General features: G+C 38.9%; 1 protein-coding gene across 1 annotated transcript in view; it reads left to right on the top strand.

Annotated features, from left to right (window-relative positions):
• Positions 1 to 383: 383 nt before the first annotated feature.
• The window catches only part of HUWE1 (HECT, UBA and WWE domain containing E3 ubiquitin protein ligase 1), a 145,004-nt gene continuing 120,190 nt past the window's right edge, over positions 384 to 25,197 (top strand). The window contains exons 1-4 of the mRNA XM_007119919.4: positions 384 to 555; positions 2,113 to 2,200; positions 4,375 to 4,511; positions 24,982 to 25,050. Coding sequence (XP_007119981.1) covers positions 25,006 to 25,050 — 45 coding nt within the window. The 5' untranslated portion in view covers positions 384 to 555; positions 2,113 to 2,200; positions 4,375 to 4,511; positions 24,982 to 25,005. The remainder of the gene's footprint in view (positions 556 to 2,112; positions 2,201 to 4,374; positions 4,512 to 24,981; positions 25,051 to 25,197) is intronic.

Here is a 25,197-nt window from a genome sequence, read left to right as displayed (position 1 = left end):
GCCGAGATTTGGCGCTGAGCTGTGTCATCGCGAGGTTTGGCAGCCAGCTCCGCAGTGGGTCGGAAACCTCGTGGTAGGCGAGATCCCTGCAGGACGGGAGGTTCCTCCCTTCCCCTGAAAACTCCCAGTCATTTTCATGGAGCCCCGCCTCTCTCCTTTTTAGGAGCGTGCCCCAGGTCTCGCGAGATCTCGTATTTCCTAAAGACGAGGCGCGGGCGGCATCCTGCGGTGAATTCGAAGATCTCGCGGAGACCAAAACGTGTTATCGCGATAGTTCTGACCGCGCATGCGAGAGCCGGCGGCGGCAGAGTGGCTCCGCCCCTCGGCTCTCCGTGAGTTTGTGCGTCATTTGCTTTTTGCTTCGCGTAGGGTGAGAGCGGAGCTGTAGCGACTTCGGCTTTGGTGGGAGGAGGGGTCTGGGAAGGGCTGGGCTCAGGCTGTTCCCGTCGGGTAGAGGTTCTCGCGGGATCGCGCGGAGGCGGCTGCGCTTCGGCTACAGACTGCAGTAGCCGCGGAGGCGGCGGCAGCGTCTTCGGCTCGTGCTGTTCCTAGCCGGTGAGTTCTCGCGGGAGTGGGGTTACGTTCTCTTGGGATCCGTTGGCGGTGGCGGAGGTACCTCGGGTGGGGGGTGGCAGTGACTAGGGTCGGTTCGCCTGCTGTTAAGATGGCGGCGGAAGCTGATGTCTGTCCGGCCAGGACCCGGGACTGAGATGTTGGCTGTCCGCGTTTGTGACACCTCTCAGGTACCCGACGTTAAGGAGGTGACGATTGGCGAAAAGCCGAGGTGTCAATAAACCGAACCTGAGGTGAAGACCACTCCGTCTCTAGACGGTTGAGGCGACACCATTTCCCGGGCCTCAGCCGCGTGTGGGCCCGCCTTTACCCCACCAATCGGTCAACGCCTCCGTTGTCGCCGCCGCAGTGGGCGGGTTGGGAAGGGGTGGGGGGCGGGAGTCCTGAAGTTCGTTGGGGAGTGGGGTTGGGGGTTAGATTGGGCAGCGGGGGAGATGGGACCAACCTACGATGACTGATTCCCTCCTCCTACCTTTTTGTGGGCTCGCCTCGGTTTTCCGCTCCTTCGGGGCCCAAATGAATCCTCTAGCTTTTCTTGAGTTGAGGTGGGCTGTACTTCCCCAACTCCCATGGTCTTTGAACTAAGATAGAGCGGGTCAAGCTTTGGTGCCTCTGACGTATTCCTTCCCCATTCTCCCCTAATTCCACCGTCCCTTTGAATCATCCTCATCTACGTGGATATTTGAGGCTCGTATTTAAGAGGGAGAGTCAAAGCTTTTCCCTGTCATCCCCTCCCCGGTCCTGCTAAGGCAGAGCTTAGCCCAAGTCTCCTAATCCGTCCCGCCCCCCCGCCCAATTGATCCACTTGACATAGGCGTTGACTAGAGACCCTTTCCTGTTTCCTGCATTTATTCCGTCTTCGTGGATGGAGTCATAGTAGCCTTCAAGCCTGTATGACCCTGATCGGAGCACAGAGCACTGATTGCTCCAACTCTGCTGCTCAACCATTTTTAGGTGGAACAATGAATGGGTTGGTGGTTGGATGATTGCAGTCTTTGTGACCTTTTCGTTCTCGGGGCCGTTAGCCTTTCCTTCCTCATAAACACCCACTCCCCCCAAAAAAGGGGAAAAAAAACTTTTAAAAAGGCTGTAGAGAATAACCCTCCAGTGAACTAACTTTTTGCCCTTCTTTCCCCCCCCCCGGCCCCTCCCCGCTCCCCCCTTCCCGCCCATCCCCTCTGCAAGCTTGGGAACCGCCCCTTTTCCCAGCCTTGCTCTGAGTTTCTGTGGCCTCTTGGTCTGGACATCTTTTTTTGCTGCTAACCACCTCTTACATGTTTCTCATGTAATCGTTAAGGATTTATTACTTCTTCTATTCCCGCCCCCCATGCTGTTTTTCTGGGAGCTGAATCTCCTAGAGAGAAAGGTAGCCTCCTGTCAGTCTCCAATACATTTCCACCCCCATGTGCTGGGAAATAAAATAGCTTTGATAGATTATGTCTTGCCCCTCAATCATTGCCCTGTTCTACGTTTTTTCTCCACCCCCCATTCCACAATTACTATAGACAATTAATTCCCTATCATTTGTTTCCTTTTTAGATTACATGTTCAACATTGTTTTCTCTTAGCCCCAGAGTTGCGTATATTGAGGAGACACCAACATTTCCCACTCAAGGGAGGCAGCCTGGTATGGTAGAAATACTGTGTGCTTTGGGTTCACATCAAACTTTGTGACCTTGGGGAAATTACTTTTCGTATTCTCAGTTTTTCATCTGTATAATGGGGATAGTAGCTCTTAATAGTTGTTAGAATTAAACAATTTATAACGTGCCTGGCTTATGGTAGGCATACAGTAAATTGTGGTTACTTTTTCTTGGTGTAAAAATACGTTGGCAGATGCACCTGTGTCATATGGTAGTTTTATGACCTGGAAAAGAAGAGATTTTTGTTTAAAGAAACAGTTAAAGAACTGTAAATTTTTAGTATATTTCTAGGCCAGTCCTATCATTTTTGTATATTTTCCCCCCTTGTAAGCCAAACTTTTTATCTCCAATGGTTTATTATGTTTGAATGTGATTCCCACCTATGTTTCTGGTCTAGGAATTTTAATGCAAAATCACCTTCCTGGAATGACCACTGGCCATAACCACTGGTTCCTGTCAAGAACCACACCCAGGTGTTCTGCCTTTAGGAAGGGATGTTTCTTCCCTTGCCTACTCCTTCCTTCCACTCCTTCCAAGTCAGTCTGTCCTGTCATTCACCCTATGAAAGTAATGAAATTTGGTGCTGTGCTTTTCACAGAAAGAGAACATCTGCTAGCTAGTTTTTAAGTGTTCATACTGCTTTTCCCCTACCTCCTTTCTTTGGTCCCTCAGATCAGTGTGGGGATCTGTTATTTGGGCTTACCTGAGCAGGAAAATTCCTATCTGAGAGGATTTAGAAAGGTTGTTTGGGATACCAAGCTTCTTTTCCAAAGTGAATTACTGACAGTTCTTTAATACACTATCTATCCCCTGTTGTGTTTTTGCCATTTTGTATTTTCCAACACTCTTACTAAGTAGAAGTTACTGTATTCAATTTGGATGTTAGTTTTCCTTACTGTTTATATTTTAATTAGACCAATATTAAAGTGAGTGCTTTTTTCTGATTACCTTGGATGGATGATGGCGTTTGAAATAGGAATATGATGGTGAAAAGTTTACATAGGATTAAAATTTTACCATGGGTAACCATCTGTTAATTAACTATATGCAGACACTGGTTTTGTGCTTTAGGGTTTGCTTTATTTAGTTTGAAGTGCTTTGGAGGTAATGTAATTTTCCCCCTTTTTCATGGGAGGACAAGAGATCGCTTTCTGTTTTGAGATTTTGCCTTGGTGTTCTTCACAGTGGGTCAAGTAGTGATTAGAAATTAAACCTTAATTTGACTTTTGTCATTCGGAACTAGAATAAATCTGGGAATGATAATCTAGGTGTGACCTCTAAAAGGTTTAATTTATTCTAGGTTGGTCTCTGAGAAGGGCGGAAGGAGTGGCAATACCAGTTAAAAACTCTCTAAGGTTCAGTGGCAAAGTTCAACCTGAGTTTCCGGGGTGTTTATCATTTGTTTCCCAGTATGGCCAAAAAAGCATGTATGAAGGTGAAAAATAATTTATGTGTGCAGTTTTTTTCACAAAAAATTCAACATTGTTTTAGTGTCAATTCACAACAAGGATATAACTTTGTCTATAAAATAATCACTATTCCCTATAATTTCATTGGAATTGAGAGCTGAGTTTTCAGGGGTGTTGTCTAAATGTCAGAAGAATTGCTTTAGCTTTGGTTCTGAATTTTTTTAAAAATTTATTTATTTAATTAATTAATTATTTTGGGGGGCTGCGTTGGGTCTTCGTTGCTGCGCTCAGGCTTTTTCTAGTTGCGGCGAGCAGGGGCTACCCTTGGTTGTGGTGCACAGGCCTCTCACTGTGGTGGCCTCCCTTGTTGCAGAGCTCGGGCTCTAGGCACACGGACTTCAGTAGTTGTGGCACGCAGGCTCAGTAGTTGTGGCTCGCATGCTCTAGAGCTCAGGCTCAGTAGTTATGGCGCACGGGCTTAGTTGCTCTGTGGCATGTGGGATTTTCCCGGACCAGGGTTTGAACCCATGTCCCCTGCATTGGCAGGCGGATTCTTAACCACTGTGCCACCTGGTTCTGAATTCTTGCTGCTCAAAGCAGGTCCTAAAAAATGAAAATTGATATGTGAGGGTTATTGCTTAAGAAATAATAACTGTGATTATGTTTGAACATTGATATAATGGTTAGCTCCCCCACACCCTAATAAATGTGTTGTGTATCTCTCCCGCTCCTTTTTTTTTTTTTTGTAGGTCCTCCAGTAGTCTGACCTGAGTGGGTTAGCACTCCAGAGGAACCAGCAGACCAACTTGGTCAGGAAGGTTCAGGAAGCTGTTGGAGCAGTGTTGGGATTTCCTACCAGGATGAGTATGATTGGCTGTGATTTTAGGTTAGTTTTTGTGGATCTTTGTGGGTAGTATTTGTATTTTACTTCCTGGAATGGAGATGGTGGGGGTGTATGTATTTCCATTCTGTAATTGAGCTACTTTGGTTTCTTCCATCGTCTGGATCTGATGTGGTACTGGCTGTTTCTTGTGTTTAAGTGGAGCTCATTACTAAATTAAAATGTAAATGAATTCTGTACGTGATTTTTTAAGTCACTCTAAGCATCATTCAAAAAATAAAATTGCAAGATATTATGTCTAACCAATTTTTTGGAATTTTTCGAACATATAAAAATTGAATAATATAATGATCCCCCTGTGTACCCATCACCGGCTTTAACAGTTGCCAGCTTGCAGCCATTCTTTTTCATCTATACTTCTACCCACTGAGGCCCCTTACTCCCTACCCCCTGGATTATTTTGAAATAAACCCCTGCTGTTGTTTTCTTTTTATTTGCAAAATATTTGTATCTAAAAGATAAAGGGCTCTTTTAAACATCAAAACCATTACCACAACTCAAAAAATTAACTGATATTTTTTTCTTTTTCTCACTGTATTGCACTGGCTAAGACTTTCAGTATGATAAAAAAATTAACTGATTTTTTAAAATATCAAATATGAAGCTAGTGTTCAAATTTTAGTTTGAATCAGGATCCAAAGAAAGTCCATTTATCACAAAGGAAGATTGATATCTCTCTTAAATCTATTTTAATCTGCAGGTTCCCTCCCTTTTCTTTTTCTTCCAATTTATTTGTTGAAGAACTTGTCCTGTAGAGTTTCCCCCACATTTGGTGATTACATTCTCAAAGTGGTATCTAACCCATTCTTACTAAGTTAAAGACCCTGGAGGACCCCATTATAATGGAACAATGGCAGTAATCTCCTGTATCCCAGTTGGAGTTGATACTGCTGGCCTAGGCACTATCCCAAAATAACTAGTCATGGGTTCCTTTTTCTGTGGCAGAGTCTGATTTAATTGATACCTGACTTCAGTTCCATGTCTTGGCCCTGCTTACTGCTCCACATGAAAAGTAGGCCTCCTTGTGGAAGAAGCTAATGTTTCCTAGATAATGACCTGATTGTGCCTTTGGGGTTTTTCATCATGGTTTCAATTTCCTTAGGTAGTTTAGTTATTTTTATACTATCTTATAATGTTGCTTTTTATTCTTTTGATGTTGGTATCTCAGCTGCTCTGACCCATAACTTCTAAGCTATTAAGACTTAGTGATGAGTTCCTCTGGCTGTAATACAGTTTTTGAAATGGCAATACTAAACAATTTTTGAGAGCTTCCACTTAGACATCCTGATTTTCAGCTATTATACACAACTGTAGTTTTCCTGTTGTTATTGTTTCATTTTATTTCTTCTGGAAATGCTGTTCCCCCAGTATAGAGTCCTTTAAACTGTTCATTTTTTTCCTTGTTCAGCATTGGCCATCATAGGATCTACTGCATGTCCCTTCCATGGTCAAAACCTGAGAATGGAAGTTGGGCACATATGCTCCAGTCAGCCTTTGACTTAAGCACACGTTGGGGGCAGAGCAAGGCCACTTGTGCCTACCTTTGAAATGAGAGTGATTACAAGTTGAAGGGGCAGAGAAGGTTAGAGGTCATGAATGAAAGTTTCTGAGGTGTTTAGATGAAATATGATTGTGAATCATCAGTGCTATGGATCATGAGTTCAGGCTTTTCAGTTCTTTGTTCATTAATGGAGAAATCAGATCCTTAGTTGTAAATTGACTAAGTATTAAAGAAGTGATTTCTTGGGAATTACAGTGAAATCCATTTGTTCAAGAAAATAATTTGAGCACATTATGTATAGTGATTAGACATTTACCCTTGTCCTGAGTTTTCTGTAGTTAGGAAGTTTGAACAATATCGCTTAAACCTTGTAATCCTGAGTTTGTGAAACTAGAATAACTAGAGTTTTGGGAGAGAGCTTTGCACACAGTAGACATTTCAATATTTGAATTGTTTCCAGAATTACAAGTTTACAATGGAAATCTATTGCTTCTTTTCCCTTTTGTTGTGTGTTTTCAACCGTGGATTCAAAGTATTACTGAAATGCCAGGATTGGTTGCTTTGAGAATACTTGCCTTTCACATTCTATGTTACCTCTCTTGCAGTTTGATTAAATTGTTAAAATCTGATGTGTACCTGTAATTATATTTGGCTGCTTTACAGTGATCTTACTATCTGTAAAGTTGATAGTCAAAAGCAATTGGGTGTTCTGCTATATTATTCTCTGACTTGTTTCCTCAGTGACCGGTTACCAGATGTTTATATGTTAATGTCAGCGATAATTCAGCTCAGATTCTTTGGAAGCCGTCTCATTTGATGTGTCATAAGGGTTGAGTTGCTAAAACTTGATGTACTTGTTGACCAGCTTGGTATAGAAACACTTTCAGATAGTGAAGGAGTGGTTCTCTCTGAGTAAAACAGCTGTAGGTTTTGTTTGGGCTGTTAACTTGAGCATTTTCAACTTTTAGTTAAAAGTTTTAGTCATTTGGCTTTAAAAATTACAGTGGTGACATGGATTAGTTCCAGAATGTGATTTTACAGAAAATTGGAATTTCTTTCAACTTCTTATTAATATATCTTTAAATGGAGATTGGTATTGTAGATTGATTCAGTTTGGATTGCTGACTGGACTAGGTGAATGTGAAAATTCTTTTTCAGCTCTGAGATTCTGATTGTATAATCTTAGATATTGAAAGAAAGCAGTTTTTCCTTTTCAGTAATCTTTAAGTAGTGACTGAAAGGGACAAGGAGTAGGGAGATGCAAATTTTTCTGGAATGACTTTTTAGTATAATCATTTAGATTTTAAAGATTGGTAAGTGTGAACATACTGCCGTGAATTTATGTACCATCTTTAGCATAACACAAATTTTAAGTTCTTATAATTAGGTACCAAGATAATTGCTCTGAAAATACTTGTGTATATTGTATTTGGTGGCTGCTTATATTTTGGAACACATTTGGAAGATTGCTTTAATGATTACCTTATTTGCTACAATTATTTTCTTATTTTCCTGTCTTTATAGTGAGGTGTATTTTTCCTGGTCTTTGTTTTTTGTTAGCTTTCTTTTTCTGGCCACACCGCGCATCCTGCAGGATCTTAGTTCCTTGACCAGGGATTGAACTTGGGCCCTTGGCATTGAAAGCGTGGAGTCCTACCTAACCACTGGACCACCAGGGAATTCCCGTCTTCTGGTCTTTGCTTTTTTGTTTGTTTGTTTTTAAACTTCCCCTACTAATTTTCTGTTACTACATTCTGCTGATTGAATTCTTATAGGTGGAAAGAGCTTTCAGCACAGTGATTAAAAACCCAGACTCCCTGGGTTCAAGTTCTGACTCCATTGCTTATCAGCTGTGTCATCTTGTGAAAATTACTTAACCTATGTGCCACAGTTTTTAATCTATAAATGGTAATAATAGTAAATGGTAATAAAATGGTAATAATAGTGTTACCTACCTCATAAGGGTTTTTGAGAAGTTTAGCTGAGTTAATGCATATAAAGTTCGTAGAACAGTGGTTATGAAACTTTAGGGAACATCAGAATCACCTAGAGGGCTAGCTAAAACACAGATTGATGGGCCTCATCCCCAGAGTTTCTGATTCTGTAGGTCGGGGTGGGGGGTGGGGCTAGATTTCGCATTTCCAACAAGTTCCCAAGGAGATGCTGGTGTTAATGGTCAGGGAACCAGTAGAATAGAACAGTGCTTGGCACAAAGTGTTAACTTTTTATTCAGGACTACTTTCCCAGTCCCTGAGTAAAACACTTGACTCTTCAGTGCTGATTAGTACTGCCTTCAGCTAGAAGCAGTTTTGAAATCCTTCGTTGCAGTGGTTCTCAAAATGTGGTCCCCGGTTCAGCATCAGCACCATCACCTGGGAACTTGTCAGAAATGCAGATTCTCAGGCTCTACCCTAGTTTTATTTTTAAAGTGTGTCTTGACTTAATTGGGGTGTCTTAGACTTTTATTAACAGTTTTATCGAGGTATAATTCACATACCATACAATTCATCCATTTAAAGTATACAGTGGTTTTTATTTAGTATGTTCATGGTTGTACGACCATTACTACATCAATTTTAGAACATTTTCGTCATCTTTAAAGGAAACCCAGTGGCCATTAATCACTCCCCTTCTCCTTTCTCACAGCCAACCACTAATCTATTTTATGTCTCTATAGATTTGTTTATTTGGGGCATTTCATACAAAATGGAATCTTAACATATGTGAGAAACTTTAATGTGATTAAAATGTTTTCCATTTATTGTAAAAAAAAAATAGAAAACAAATATGGAAAACTACCCCAAAATGAATTTATGGTTTAATAAATTATCTTAAAGTATTTTTGTTACTACTACCCAAGTCAAGAAATAGAATTTTGCCTGTCACCCTAGAAGTCCCTCCATGTGCCCATCCCCATCACAGCATCCTCCCTCCCTCTGGAAAGTAACTGCTGTTCTGACTTTATAGTAGTCACTTCTTTGCATTCTTTTATGGTTTTAGTCATACAAGTGTGCATCCCTGGACAGTGTAATTTACTTTGTCCATTTAAAAAAACTCAATTTTTCTTTTAAGTATCTGTAGCTTCCCTTTCTTCCTTTTCTTTATACTTTTGTCTATTGACGAACTCAGGCCATTTGACTTGTAGAATTTCCCAGACTGAATTTTGCTGATTGCATACTCAGTGTAGTTCAATATGTTCTTCTGTCCTCTGTATTTCCTAAAAATTGATAGCTACATCCAGAGGCTTTATAAATTCAGATTCATTCCCTTTGGCGGTGGTGTGTTCATTTATATTTGTTAGGTTGTAGTGGTGTCTTGGATTTTTTTTTTTATGTTAACAGCCACTGCTTCCCAAAGCTTAGATCCATTATTAATTCATTGGGAGTTGCAAAATGGTGTTTTAACTTTCATTTTCTTTTCATGTATTGGCTGGAATAATTTATAGTTTATATAAGAAAGGCAGAATAAATGCTCGGGTTTTAAATTTTTTTCTGTCAACTTAACTAGTTCTGTCCCTTTGGACAAGTTAACTTAACCTATCAGTTGCTTCATCTGGGAAAAATACTTTATTTATGGGTTTATTGGGGTTAAATGTGAAAATATAAGGTGTTAGTATACTGTAGGTGGTTAAGTATATGGTAATTTCTTTAACATACTATTTCACTTAACCCCTCTGACAGCTCAAAGATGGGCAGTCACAGTGGTGAACTGATGGCCAGTTAGCAAAGCCTGTCTGGATTCTTCGTCTGTGGTTAAGGAGGAATGGTATTTGTTCTTTGATCATTTGGGGGCTAAGTCTCTGGCCAGTGATAACTGAACGTTCCACCAGAGTAGTTTTTTGCTTTGCCAAGCCTTTGGAGTCACATTCATACCCCCTGAAGGGTCTTACCCAGTTCTGTGGTGGTGTGCAGTACATTGATTGCCTTGATCTCCCACCCTCCAGCTACACAGCCCCCTAGTGTTTTAGTTTGTTCAAGGTTCTCCTGTAACCTTAGTAACCCATGATGAGTCTTCCTAATGGTTATCAGTATCACCACTATTAACATACTTGAGTAGCACTTTTTTAAAATAAATTTTATTTATTTTATTTATTTTTGTTTTTGGCTGTGTTGGGTCTTCGTTGCTGCGTGCGGGCTTTTCTCTGGTTGTGGCAAGCGGGGGCTACTCTTCGTTGCGGTTCGTGGGCTTCTCATTGCGGTGACTTCTATTGTTGCAGAGCACGGGCTCTAGGTGCGTGGGCTCAGTAGTTGTGGCTCACAGGCTCTAGAGCGCAGGCTCAGTAGTTGTGGCACATGGGCTTAGTTGCTCCGTGGCATGTGGGATCCTCCCAGACCCAAAGCTCGAACCCATGTCCCCTGCATTGGCAGGCACATTCTTAACCACTGTGCCACCAGGGAAGCCCTTGAGTAGCACTTTTAACATTTCATATATTGTATAAAATATAGCATATGGCACATAGTAAGTCCTCAAACTGGAAACCATTGTTGGTTTTGTTGTTATTGTTGTTAATATTATATCTTCTTTTTCCCTCTCACATCTTACTTCTCTTCAGTTCAACAAGCATTCTCTGAGTGTTTCTAAGTACAAGGAGCTAGGGACATACATTAGTATAAGAGAAGAGTATAAACCTGGATATATTCAGTATCATTGTTATAGATGCCTCTCTCTTTGTATCTATATCTGCTGCCATGTTTTACAGGGACTAGCTTGACTACTCCAGCTTAGAGTGCCTTGAAGTCTGTTGACCTAATCTGGAGCTCCAGTTCCCTGCTTCTCAAATTTTCTTAACTGTCTTGGTGAGGCCAGCCTTAAAAGGAAGTATAGTCTGGAGAGGTATAGATGTCACTTGAATACAACCTTTTACATAGAGCATTTTAGATTTTTGCTTTTTAAAAGTAAAGGCAGACTGCCTGCATGGGTGAATTCACATATCTACCTCTAGCGAAACAAATTACCAGTGGCTTTAAAAATGATAGTCTTCTCCATGTCCAACAGAAGAGCTGGATAAGACCCTTATATTTGGTATTGTCTACATCAAACTCCTTATTTTATAGGCACAGGTTTTGGGGAAATGACTTGCCCAAGGTAACATGGCTGCTTAGGGGTGGAGTTGGCCATTGAACCCAGGTTATCTAGTTTGGTATGTTTCCACTATGCTGTATCTTTCCTTAAAACTGAATTTATTATCTGTGTTTCTAAATATGCCAGCAGGTGTCATCCATAGAAGTGCAAAATAAGTGGCCCCCTTCCTATAAGAAAGTTAATCAAAAAAATGGGGGAAATTTAAGGGAGTAGAAAGGTAAATGAGAAAGTCAGAAGTTCAAAGAAAGCTCAGTTTCTTTTGCCCTTTTGACTAAGGTTATTACATTTCAACATAAGGTCAATTTGGAGCTCTTTCATGGGACAATTTGATTTGGTTGCATGTTTTCATGCATATTTATGGATGCTGTAAATCTATAGATGTGACTAAATTTCCTGCTTGTAAAACTTTCAAATTAAAGTGATGTTTTCTAAGCTCATCTTTTTTCCCTTCCTTTTCAACTGTTTTAAATATAAAAGTAACGTTTGCTATTAAAAAAAAAAGATTCAAACAAAATAAACATTTCAGTTAAAAATTAGTACCCCCCCACAAATGATGGTCTCCTTTTATATCTGTTAACAATGTGTACATATTCTTTTATAGCTTTTAACGTTTACATACTATGCTTATCCATTTATGTACTATACGTATTTTTATATGTTAGAATATATGGCTGGACTCCATTCTTTTTAATGGTTGCATTGCATCCCAAAAGCATGAATCTGCTATAATTTCATCATTCCCTGTTGTTGAGCCTTGGAAATAGAATTCATCCTGGGTCAAAGGGTGGTAACCCATTTAATTTTTTGATAGGTACTGCCAAAATGACCTCCAGAAAGGCTGTATAGAATTGCCATTTCCACCAAAGTGTTTGTGAGTGTCCTTTTCTCCACCTACATTTGCCAAAACAAGATACAGTTGGTCCTTTTAATTTTAACCAGTCTGTTGAGCGAGAAATCACATCTCCTTGTTTTGATTAGCATTTTTGTAATTACTAGTAAGGATAAGCAAATGTTTATATCCTCTGCAAATTACAAGTTCCCTTTTACTTGGTTTTCAATAAGATTGTCTTAGTGAGTTTTGGGTGTTCTTTGTATATTAGAAATATTAACCCTTTATTTTTCCTGTTGCAGATATTTTCTATGTTTATGGTTTGGAATTTTTATGTAGTCAAATTCTTTCGTTTATGGTTTCTAGGTTGCACATCTTTCTTGGAAGATCTTTTCTTTGCCAAGATTACAAGAATATTTCCCTGCGTTTTATCTTCTAATACTTTTTAATAGTTTTTTTTTTTTAAGTTGGAATTTGGCCAAGTAGCAAACTGGGTTGGTTACTTTTTGCTCTGTAGGTTTTGAGAATAATTCAGTTTGTTCATGTTTAATACTTTTAACATTTGTCTTGAACTGAAGGCATAGTGTTATAGACAGTGTTTCAAGGGATCTTATTTATTATATTTCCATTTTACATATGTTTGAGGCCCAGATTGTCCTAAAGTCACAAAGTCAGTTTGTGTCAGGGAACTAGAGTGCCTTTGCATACTATTCTTACATTTTTAGCAAACACCTTTCAGTTATAAATGTTTTAAAGCAGCAGATTGTTCACATTGTCTGGTTTATTTAAAGAACATTGGAAATGACTATGTGCCGGGCTGTATGTAGTGGTGTTAAATTTACTCAAACAGAGCCAGTTTTGTCTGTATGTTGGGACATAATCTTTTTTTCTAAAGGCTTTGTTTTAGAGCTTTCTTATCAGTGAACTAATTTGATCCTTGTAACAAACCTGTGAAGTTGGAATTGTTTTCATCATTCTGAAAGGAGTTTGCTGCCATGTTGATAATTGCTATAAATAACTTATTCTTTTAACCATGTAAAAGAATCTTTGTTCCTTCCAAATTCATTAAAAGTAGCTCAGAATAGTTGAGGTACACTTAAAATTTCTGATTCTTAAGTGGCATGGCCCGAACATTATTTAGTAGACTAACCTTTGGAGAACTATAACTAACTTGAGAGTGAGACCTGGAGCTTCCTAATCTTGTCGTCAAAGTTAAGTTTATGTCCGTAATTAGGGCAAACAGTTTGGAGATTAATAAATACTTTATGTTCTTCATATGCAGATAACATGTAAAAAAGCTGGGGAAAAAACAGCTTTTTTTGGCTCTTGATCGTGTGTGTGTGTGTGTGTGTGTGTGTGTGTGTGTGTGTGTTACCCAGCATAAGATTTCTGCCCTTAGATTAGATTAATCTGGAGCTAAAAGAAATAAAACATAATAATATGGCTTACTCTTTGCCAGGCACAATCCTATGAGGTAGACTGTGTTGTTTATTTTACAGAGGTTACTGACTTGGAGTAACTTGTCTGAGATTATACACCTAGTAAGTGGAATTTAAGCCCAGCTTGACTCCCAGGCTTTTCCATTCTGTTGTTGTCCTCTATTTCACTTTTACTTTCTTCCAGTAGTATTCCTCAGTTTCTACTTTTAAATTAAAAAAAAAATAATAATCCTCATGTATGGTAGCAGATAAATACTAAGTTCTCTCTTCCCCTCATATAGATATATCTTTTGTCAGAATATTTTAAGGCATTAAAACCTAGCTTTTATTTAGAAATATACTTAATCTAACCTTTTTATAAAAGGATTGTGCCTTTTCTACCTGTCTTCAGGATACAGAACTAGAGGATTTTATCCAGGAATACAGAATTCCCCCTTACATAGAGGAGGTTTAATTTTAGACATGCTGCATATTTCTTTATAAACCTAGGGACATGAGAGAATTGGAGCTGAATAATGCACAAGCGTTGGAATTCTGTTTCTTTGGTTTCCTGTACTGTCTTTATTGTATTTGACAGTGGCCTGTCTTGTGGCTTTAAGGGAAATACTATATGCCTGTGTTTCATAAATGAAAGTGAAAACAGTGTAGTGGCTAAGCACACAGTGTCTTGGAGATATTTCTGGGGGGTGATAGTTCCTAATGTTTTTCAGGTCACAGATCTCTTTAAGAAGCCAATGAAAGCTATCAACTATCTTCTCAGAAAAATACCCACATAGGTGAAAATTTTCCATAGAATTTTAGGATTTTTGTGGTGCTTCCTCAATATAGGACACAAAGAAATCTAAAGATTTCTCCACGTGTCATTAAGAGGATGTCCAAATTGCTGTTGTTTGTGCTTAATATTTCCGTGTGTGTGTGTATTTTTTTTTTCCTAGACCAAAGCATTATGCCCAAAGGTGAAAGCTGGGCTAAAATTGTTTCACTTTTGCTAAAGGTGTACTCTGCTTTATGCAACTTTAATCTCTAAAAATCCAAATTTTTTTAAAAAGCAAGAAGATTATGGTTGGTGTTACATAAGGATTTATCCTATGTAGTGTGTTGATCTTGTAATTGATTGTGTTTCCAGCTTTGCTTTGACCACTAGGAAGCTGTAATTTGTGTTTTGTGTACTGACTTTTTGTTGCTTTTATATTACCATTGCTTCTAGTCTTCCTTTTTCTCTGATTTACACCTGACCATCTCATAGCACCTATCACAATGCCCTGCATATAGCATATTCATAACTGTTTGTTGAATGAAAGATGCAGATTGAATGAGTTGTATAAATTGGTTTTCTCAGTTGAAAATGTCACTTTTAAAAAGCATTTAAAGTGATTTGGAATTTTTAGCTTTGTTAAACATTTACTGGGTAGTCATTCATTCATTTATTAATCTACTAAGTGACAGTTCCTATGCTGGCAACAGGAATGCAAAGATAAATAGAATCCCACTCATGCAGAACTCACTCTAGTGGGGAGACTGACATGTAAATAAAGAGAGGTGTGTTGATTGAGGTTATGTGCAGGATACAGTGGGGACACAAAGGAGAGAGTGATCAGTGTTACTCTGGGGGAGGGGATATCTGAAAAGGCTTGACAGAGGAAGTGACATTTAAGCTGAGCTCTAGGGAATATATGCAGGGAGCAGCCATTTTAGCAGAGAGAACAATATGAGTCAAGGTATCAAAGGTCTTGAATGGTAGGGAAACTGTAAAAACTTGACATGGTTAAAGCATGTGGGGAGCCAAGAGGAATATTATGTAATGTCATGGCCCTGGTAAGAGAGGTAAGCAGGCATTAGGTCCTAGAGGTCTTGGATGCTGGTTAGGTAAGGAGTTTACACTTGATGTTGTAGGTAGATTTTGAGTTTGAGGGAGATTGCTCTGGGAGCAATGTGGAGTATGGAATTGGGGGGATCTAGCAAGATAAAGTCTTAATTTAAAATATTTCTAATTTATGAGATTTTCAAGCATACACAAAAGTTTGAAAACAGTATAATGAACCCCCATGTACCTGTTACCCAGCTTCAACAGTTGTCAACACATGGCTATACTTATTTATATCCCATTCCCTCCCCCATTATTTTTAAGGATATTCCTAAATGAATCACACATTGGCAAAGCATAATTAACAATATATAACAAAGTGGCTCTCAAGTCTGGCTGTGCAGCCAAATCACCTACACAGCTTGAAAAAAAAAGTTCCCACCTCTTATCTGTTGAGTCAGATATTTATATGGCCAGACATTTTTCATTTTCAAAATAAGTGTCAGTTGATTTTACAAAGCTAGGGTTGAGAACTCCAGATTTAATTTTTAAGTAAATTATTTTAAAGATATTTTTAAATTAGCTTTGACTTCTGATGGATGTGTTTTCCTGAACTCACTGAATGCTGCCTGTGGCTCTTCTGAGTGAAGATCATCTATTAGATAGTGGCAGGCTTTTGTGTGGTTAAGTTGTTGACAATTCAATAGAGCATATTAGTTTAAAGGCTGATGTCTTAATTTTCTGTTAGAGGTGGGCAAGACTGAGAAGTACTTCCGTCTTTGAAATTGGATGTGATGAGATAGGGAATAATCCATCATTGTTATAATTGATCTTTTGCACCAAATCCAGCCACAAGTAAAGATGGGGATGGGAGACAGAGCATTCTTAAAGGGTAGACTAAGATTATTCCAGAGCACCAATTTAAAATGTGTAGACAAGGAGTCTCTTCCTCTCCTCCTTAATAAGCATAACTTTCACACAGGCATTGCTGTTTTTATTTTTTTTTCTTAGGAATGCTAGGAGGGGAGGTCTTCTTGGCATGCTGCCATCTCCTCTCTGCTGGCAAAATATTTACAACTTTGGTGAGCCCTATTTTTTGCCTAAATTCTTTTTTTTGGGAGGGGGGTGATACGCGGGCCTCTCACTGTTGTGGCTTCTCCCATTGCGGAGCACAGGCTCCGGACGCACAGGCTCAGTGGCCATGGCTCACGGGCCCAGCCGCTCCGTGGCATGTGGGATCTTCCTGGACTGGGGCACGAACCCGTGTCCCCTGCATCGGCAGGCAGATTCTCAACCACTGCGCCACCAGGGAAGCCCGCCTAAATTCTTTTGATGCCAGTTTCTCTAAGTAATTGGGAGTAATGACCAGAAGGGTAACTCCTGGATCTGCAGCTTCCCAGGACAGTAGGGTAGAGGACGTGTAGGGGATGACTTCTTAGATGCCATTCTCACCTCCAAAGTTAGTGTTGGAGGTTTCAGATTCTTCCTCCTCGGTATCCCTGCCCTTATTTTGAGTATACTGCAGTGCAGAAAAGCACCAAGAGCAAGCATGAAAACTTATCTGAGGTATAGTGTTTTCAGATTTTGAGGGAGAGACCCTGTCAACATATTTCTGCAGATAATTTCCAGATTTGTCTTGGATGAGTAAAGGCTATACCTCATTTGCTTTATTATTACATCTTACTATCAAATGTCCAATAAAATCTAGGTCAGCAGTTCTCAGGGTCATATTTTATGTGGCCAAGGACAGGAATATCGGTGTCTATAGGAGGGGTGTAGTGGGGTGGACTGTGCATACAGCCATTTTGTGTACTGTAGAGTTGTGGAGCAAATTCAGTTTGAATCTAGGTTCTACCACTTACTGGGTATGTGGCTACTCTTGGCCTCAGTAAACCAGGAATGATCTTCATCTCCAAGGTGTTATAAGGATTAGAGATAATACATAATAGGTGGTCAGTAAATGTTATCTGTTATTATGGTGATAAATGGGTTCTCAGAATATTTGGTGGGTATTAATGTAAATAATCAGAAACTGGATGGAAAGGCCTGATAATCAGGTGGTGTCCCCCTGTCCCCTTTTACAAATCAGTCAGTGTGATGTCTCTGCCTCTAATCAGATGGTGAATAGCAGCCTGGGTTTCAAGATTCAGCTTGCTGTTTCCTGACATGATGGACGATCTGAGCATTTCTCACCCAAATTTACTTTCAGAGACTGCAGAGAGGCAAAAGGCAAATATAATTAAGTGTTTTGCTTTGTAGGACGTTGGAGTTTAGTATTCTCTAAAGTATTACTTTAAAACCACCATAATGCTTTTCCGTGATTTCAGTGGGAATTTTAGGCTGACTTTTTTGTTCTGTCCTTTTTTTTTCCATTTAATTAGCCAATATTTATTGTTTCCTATAGGAGCTTAGTGTACAGCTAAGCTGTGAACAAAACAATCAAATAGGGAAAATGCCTTCACGGAGTAGACATTCCCATGGGTAGGCTGACTCTGATTCATCCACACTCCCATACATGTGTGCAGCATTTCTTAACCTACCAATAATAAACCAAATCAATAAATACTGAATGCTTGCTGTGTGCCATACTTCAGGATTAACCAGCAAGAGGTATAGGAAAGAGGCTCCAAGAGCCAACAGCAGCCAATCCAAGGCATTTGTTTAGAGGGTATTTTTCTTAATTTGATGCATGCCCTTTGGCTCAGGGGCCACTGTTTTCTACCTTAATAAAAATTGTACAAAAGAAAAATTCTCATTATAAATGGATGCATTATTATAGAAAATTTGGAAGGCTCTGAAAAGCATGAAGCATAAATAAAACTGTGTTATCCTGCCACCTAGAGGCAACCACTGATAATGTATATTTCTTCCCTTCCCAAGGTTGGTTGGTTGGTTGGTTGGTTTTCTTCCTCACCCCGTGGCATACATTTTCTCATTAATGTCAGGAAGCGATAGGTACAGGGTACAGTGTGAGCATGTAGGAGGGACACTCAGTCAAGTTTTAAGAAATTAAGAAGAGGATTGTCCTAACTCTGGTTAGTACTACTTCTGCTGTTCAAAACCCATGTAAGTGTTCACTATGTTAAGGTGAAATAGTGAGATTCTAAATAGTCCCCTACCCTCAACTTTCTTAGGGATTTTCTTTCCATTATCTCCTTTTCCTCTCCCTTACCCTCTGCCTTTCAATGAGACCCCATAATTTTCTGCTTGTATTTACAATCAGCCTTTTCAAGAGTGTTCTACACGTGCCATCTATATTGCCTCACTTCCTGTTGATTCCTTGACTCATTCCAGTCTGACTTCCTTTCCAACCATGCCACTGGAACTAATGCTTGTCAAGTTATCTCTAGTCCCAATTTCAATGGACATTTTTCTGGACATACCTCATTTTGACATTTGACCCAGTTGATCAGACTTGCCATCTTGTGTCTTTCATGATGCCGTGATGAACTAGTTTTGCTTCTACCTCACCAGCCTCTCCTTTGCTGGATTCTCCTCCCATGGCTTCAAGTACTGTCTATATGCTTACAATCACAGATTTTTTTCTCAGTGCATACTTCTTTCCTGAACTCAATTCTATAAATATTTGCATATCTATCACATGGAAGATGCTGTGCTAGATGCTGAGAGCTTAACACTGTAGAAAATCAAACCAGTTATACTAATTGATATTTGTGATGAGAGAAATAAGCAGGGTTACTATCATTAAAAAAAAAATAACAGACAGCTTTAGGCAGGTTGCCTTGGGAAGCCGCTTTGGGTCTTAGTTTAAAGTCAATTTCTCAAATAGAACTAGCTGGGGGAAGAATGAGAGTGTGGAGCAGAAGCATTCCAGTAGGAATAGCACCTGTAACTGTCTAGAGGCCAGAAACAATTTAGAGTGTTCCAGAAACTAAACGGAAAGACTAATGTGGTTGTGCAGAGAGGAGATTGGAGAGAGTTCCAGGAGCCAAATCATGCCAGGGCCCTCTGGGTCATGGTTAGAATTTGGAAATAATTGTAGGGAAACTGTTGAAAGGTTTTAAGCAAGGAAGTAACATGAGCTGATTTATGTTTTAAGAAGATTACTTTTGCTACTCTCTGGAGAATGGATTGGATGAAAGTGAGTATGGAAGTGGGAGATCCATTATCCATATTTCACAGTTGAGAAAACAGAAGTGCACATACGCTGATTTGTCCATGCTCATACAGTGAGTAAGTGATATAGCAGGGACTCTAACCTGGGTTTCCTGGTTTGGACCCTGTGTTAAAATCTGGTGCTTCTCAAACTTTAATATATGATCTTATTAAAATACAGATTGATTCTTCACATCTGGGTGGGGCCTGAGATTTTGCATTTTTAGTAACTCCCAGGTGATATCAGTGCCGCTGATCCTTCAACCATACTTTGAATAGTGAGGCTAGTCCACCACTGTACTCAACTGCTGTTGGCCCAGATTTGGAACTATAGGTGTCCTCTGCCCTTAAGCTGATTTCAGTATTGAAAGTCATTCTAAATTTGATCAACCGGAGGTGATTACTACAGAGTGAGTTACCCTTTAAAGAGTGACTTCCCTCAGTGTACTTTAATTGTACCCTCTTGTCTTGATGTAAACCCTATAAAACCAAGATTCAAACTTCAAAGATAAGTGAAGTTGGGGGGAATGAAGGAGTGAAAAAAGAAATGGTTAATTAAATGGAAGTATTTAAGTGTAATGGTAATCGCTACAGATGGTGATTCATAATAACTCATTAGTTTCCTGAAAGTTGATCTTTCTAACCTAAGTTTAGGAAGAAATATTTATTATGTGTAGAGATTGCTTGGTGCACAGAGTTCTGGTCTGACCCAACAAAGGCAGTAGGCTATTTCCAGGGACTTGTTTAGAATTAACTTCTTTTTGTTAGAGACTTTCTTATGTAATGGGATTTTCATCTGTTTAACTTCTAAGCGTTAGGTAGAACTCATTCTCTAGTTACTGTTCCATCATTAGTGAGATTGATAATAGCTTTTCACCTTGTGCTCCAGCTTCCTCTCTTACAATATTTTTTTGAACAATAGGATCCAACAGTGTAGAGGAATTTGTCACAAATTTGTATTTTCATCTGCAAGCATTTATTGTTGTAATAAAACTAGTAAATAAAGTGAACAGCATGTTATTGAAGCATGGACTTGGGAGTCAGAAGGGCCTGGATTTAGATCTTGGAGCCAACATTCACTAACCAGGCAAGGTCCTGAATTTCTCTGAGCCTCAGTTTTCTATCTGTAAATGGGGAAAGAACTTGGCTTGAATGGTGAAGATTGTAGGAAAGACAAATATGAGGCCCCTGAGCAGCATGTCTCAAAGTGTATTCTTTGGGATTCTTAAATTGGACTTTCAATAGATGCCACCTGGAGGAAAAATGTTTCTATGTCCTAATTAGTTTCCTTTACCGGGATTTCTTGGAGCTGTTAGTAATGTCAGTCAGCCATGTGACTGTCCTAAAGGAAGAGAAATTTGTAACATTTCCTAAATTACTGGAACCTAGTCTTCATGGAGCCAGATGCTCTAGAATGCTTCGAGAAACACCAGCCTAAGTATTACCTGGTTTGTAGTGGGCACTCAAGAAGTATTCTCCCTTCCTGCTGTGAAACCAGCTTAGAAATAGAACAGGAACAAAAAAGACTTGAATTTTCTTAATTGATGTCTCACAGGCAGTGATATCTTTCTTTTTTAAACTATAGGTATTTCTTGCAACAAAATTATAGAGGCCAGGTTAACATTGTACTTGTTATGGGAACGTGTGCTTGATCATTCATTTGTTTTGGCTTGTTTTTTTTATTTGGGTGCTTATCATCTGAATCTGTTTATGAAAAGTTTGGAACCTGAACAGTGTGGAAACTGAAAAAGCCAAATGCACTTGCTCTCCCAGAACCTTGACAGCTAGAGCATAGGCGTGGGACCTCAGCTTGACCAATCAGATGCTCACACTTGGGACAGTGCATCTAGAGCCACTGATGCAAATACCTGAGACCATTTAGAAATCATACTGCCACCAGCAGTAGCTTCTAGGCATCCAGAGTCCATTGTTGGCAGCATAGGCACCCCCAACTAAGCTGTGTCTGTGGGAGGTCTTTGGCTGTAGTTCCAGGATGCCTAGCTTCCTTGGTTCCGTCTGTTTTCTGAATGTGGATCTCTATGCTTTCCTGTTGATTGCGTGAGCTATCAGTTACCCTTCCAGTAAATCACATTTTTGCTTTAGTTAGCCAGAGTCTATTGTTTTCAACCCAGACCCTTGAATGGTACAGAATAAGTCAAAATAGCTTTAGTTAAAGTGAGATACATATTTGTGTGAAGATTTGCCAGTGACTTCATCTACATTTTTTTAAACCAGTAAAATCGCTGTGAGTTGGTTATTTGCACACGTTTTAGTCTGTGCTCTTGTTCTGGAGGATTTTTGTTGTTGTTTTGGGGTTTCAAGAGTTCTTTATATATTCTAGATAGTATGTATGGTTTGCAAATATTTTCTCCCAGTAGATTTTATAGTTTTATATTTAAGTCCATCATCCTTTTTTTTTCTTTTTTGAGATGTAATTGGCGTTTAACATTATATTAGTTTCAAGTATATAACATAATGATTCCATATTTGTATATATTATGAAATGATCACAATAAGTCTAGTTGGCACCCATCACCATAGTTACAATTTTTTTCTTGTGATAAGAACTCTTAAGATCTGCTCTTAGCAACTTTCAAATATATAATACAGTATTAACTATAGTCATCATGCTGCACGTTATATCCGCATGACTTCTTTGTTTTATAACTGGAAGTTTGTGCCTTTTGACTACCTTCATCTGTTTCACCAACCCCACCCCCCAACCCCTGCCTCTGGCAAACACCAATCTGTTTCCTGTATATATAAGTTTTGTATTTTTGTTTTTGGGGGGTTTTGTTTGTTTGAGATTCCACATATAAGTGAGATCATACAGAATTTGTCTTTTCTCTGTTTGGCTTATTTCGCTTAGCATAATGCCCTCAAGGTCCATTCATGTTATCGCAGATGACAAGATTTCCTTCTTTTTTGTAAGACTGAATAATGTTACATTTTATATATCTTTAATATATATAAAAACATAAAATGTGGTGTACATCTTATCTATCTACAGCCACATTTTCTCTATTCATCCATCAGTGGACACTTAAGTTGCTTCCATGTCTTAGCTATTGTAAGTAATGCTGCAGTAAACATGGGAATGCATATATCTTTTCAAGTTAGTTTTTTTTCTTTACCTTTGTATAAATATCCAGAAGTGGAATTGATGGATCATATATTTAATCTTTTGAGGAACCTCCTTACTGTTTTCCATAGTGGCTGCACCAATTTACATTCCCACCAGCAGTGCACACAAGAGTTCCCTTTCTGCACATCCTTGCCACATGATCCATTTTGAGTTAATTTTTATATAAATATGAGACTGAGGTCAGAGTTCAGCTTTTTGCCTATAGATGTCTACTTGGTCTGGCACCATTTGTTGATAAAAATATCCTTTGATTGTCTTGCTTTTTCGCCTTTGTCAAAATCAGTTGGGCATATTTGTGTGGGTCTATTTCTTGGTTCTCTATTCTGGTCCATTGCAATATGTGTCTATCCCTCCTCTATTACTGTGTATACAGTCTTGACTACTGTAGCTCTGTGTGTGTGTGTGTGTGTGTGTGTGTGTGCCTTAAAATTGGATAGTGATTCCCTCTCTCTCCTTTTTCAAAATTGTTTGAGCTATCGTAGTTCCATTGTCTTTAATATGAGTCTTCTTAGTCCATGAACATAGTATATCACTTCATATTTTTAGGTCTTGATTTTCTAAATCAACATTTTGTGGTTTTTAGCATACAAGGCCTGTACATGCTTTGTTATATTTACGCCTAAGTATTTCAAATTTTTTTGAGCAATTATGAGCAGTGTTGTAAAGTTTGAGCCCACATGTCCATTGCCAGTATACAGAAATATGATTGATCTGTGTATGTTTATCTTGTATTCTACAACTTTGCTGAGATCACTTGTTAGTTCTGGGAAGTTTTTTGTAGACTCCTTGGGATTTTATACTTAGATAATCCTTTGTTACCTGCAAATAAGGAGTTTTATTTCTTCCTTTCTGATCTGTATACCTGTTACTTCCTTTTTTTACCTTATTTCATTGGCTAGGACTTCCAACACTGTGTTGAATGAAACTGGAGAGAGCAGACCTTCTTACTTTGCTCCTAATTTTGGAGGGAGAGTATTCTGTGATTCGGGTTGTATGGTGTTGGAGCTAACTGCTACTTCCTGTAGCTGAGGCAATGTAATAGCCTCCCACAAATGACTACAGCCACAATGATGTGACAGCCACTTGCTCTAAGTAATGGGTGTGAGGTTTTGTGAGACAAAGCAAACCTGAGAGTAAGTGTACAAGTAGCTCACTTATAGTTTCCACTACATGTATCAGATTGTTGCCAGAATCCTGTTTGCCTCATTTTAGATATTTGGAAGTTGTTGGCAGAAGGCATCTTGCTTATTTTCTCTTAGATGCTAAGGTAATTTTTTTAAAAAAAGTTATCTGGAATCACATACCCTAAATGTGAACTTTAGAGGGGAAACATCTTTCTTTCTTCAGGAATGATCCCTACAGCAACATTTTAGAACATATTCTGGATTTTGTACCAACTCTTTCTGAATGCCCATTGGTTGAATGGATGCCAGCCATACAGACAAATACATATTATTTACAAAATACCGAGCATGTTGGACTAACTCTAGACCAAAAGCTGCCTAAAATTTATACTTGTGCTTGGTCAGCTTTATATTATGCCAGCCTTCTTGGAGGACGGACATTGACCCCCAGTGACTGCTGTATAGAAAATACATTATTAGAGGTAAAGAGCCCTGCAGTTCACCTCTTCCTCTTGCATATGTGCTAGTTGCTAATGGGGGAAACCTTTATTTCTTCCTTTGCCTTGGCCGGAGCATCTTAATGGACCTTAGTAAAATGATTGTGTTCTGTGCTCAGGATATTTCTAGTGGGAGTCTTATACCTCATTTTCTAATGAAAAAAAGTATTTTGTTTCCTTTGTTTTTATGACATATTTTTATGGGTTAAAACAGTAAAAGATACAGAAAAGCACAGGTAAAACAATCATACATAATCCTTTTGGTTAGATTGAATTAACATTTTGATGCATACCCCTTCTAAGCTGTTTTCTTTAAACATGGGTTTATACTATTTATTCTGTTTTGTAACCTTTTTATTTCACCATGAACAGCTTTGCTGTTACGTAATTGTGTGCAGTGTTTTTAACAGCTGTGTAATAGTCTGTTTTAAACCAATCCTATTTTGGATATTGATCCTTTTCACTTCTTCACTGTTATATATGGTCATGCAGTATGGATTCTTGTGATTAAATATTTATATACATTCTTATGATTTTCTTTGGGTAAATTCCCAGAAGTGGAATTGCTGAGTTTTCCAAAAAACTGCAGGATATGGTGAATTTTTCCATCCTGAGGTGTGTTAAAACATTTTACTCTTACTTTCAAGTATGAGTTTGAGAGGTCAGGTGGTGGGGGGCATTTTAATTTTGGCTTAAATTGACTACAGGCTTGTGTAACTTGAACGTGGGCCAGTTTTATTTGGAGAGATTGTTTACCACTCCTTACCTCGTATCTGTGCCTCTGAGTTGGCCTGCATCATAACTCCAATTTTACTTTAAACATTTTGCATGCTCTTTGTTCTATATAGTCTATGTCCAAGCATGTAGAGCTCAAGCTTGCAGCTTTAAGTTCTCACTTTTTGGGGAATTTCTTTTCAGATCATAAAACAGAAAATCGAAAACATGAAAGTAGACAGGACTAAACTGAAAAAGACACCTACTGAGGCTGTAAGTATCCAAAAGTTTGCCTGTTTTTTTCATTTCAGAAAAAAAATCTTTGCAGTCAGTTCACTCATATTGATCTTCCAAATATATCATCACTTATATACACAGTGCAGTAAAACAGCATCTTGTCTTGAAACAAATTTTCTTTTG

Source organism: Physeter macrocephalus, chromosome 21 (genome assembly GCF_002837175.3).
Source record: "Physeter macrocephalus isolate SW-GA chromosome 21, ASM283717v5, whole genome shotgun sequence".
In the NCBI taxonomy this organism is placed as follows: domain Eukaryota; kingdom Metazoa; phylum Chordata; class Mammalia; order Artiodactyla; family Physeteridae; genus Physeter; species Physeter macrocephalus.
The sequence above is the reverse complement of the archived record's forward strand: the minus strand, read 5'-3'. Positions and strand labels throughout refer to the sequence as shown.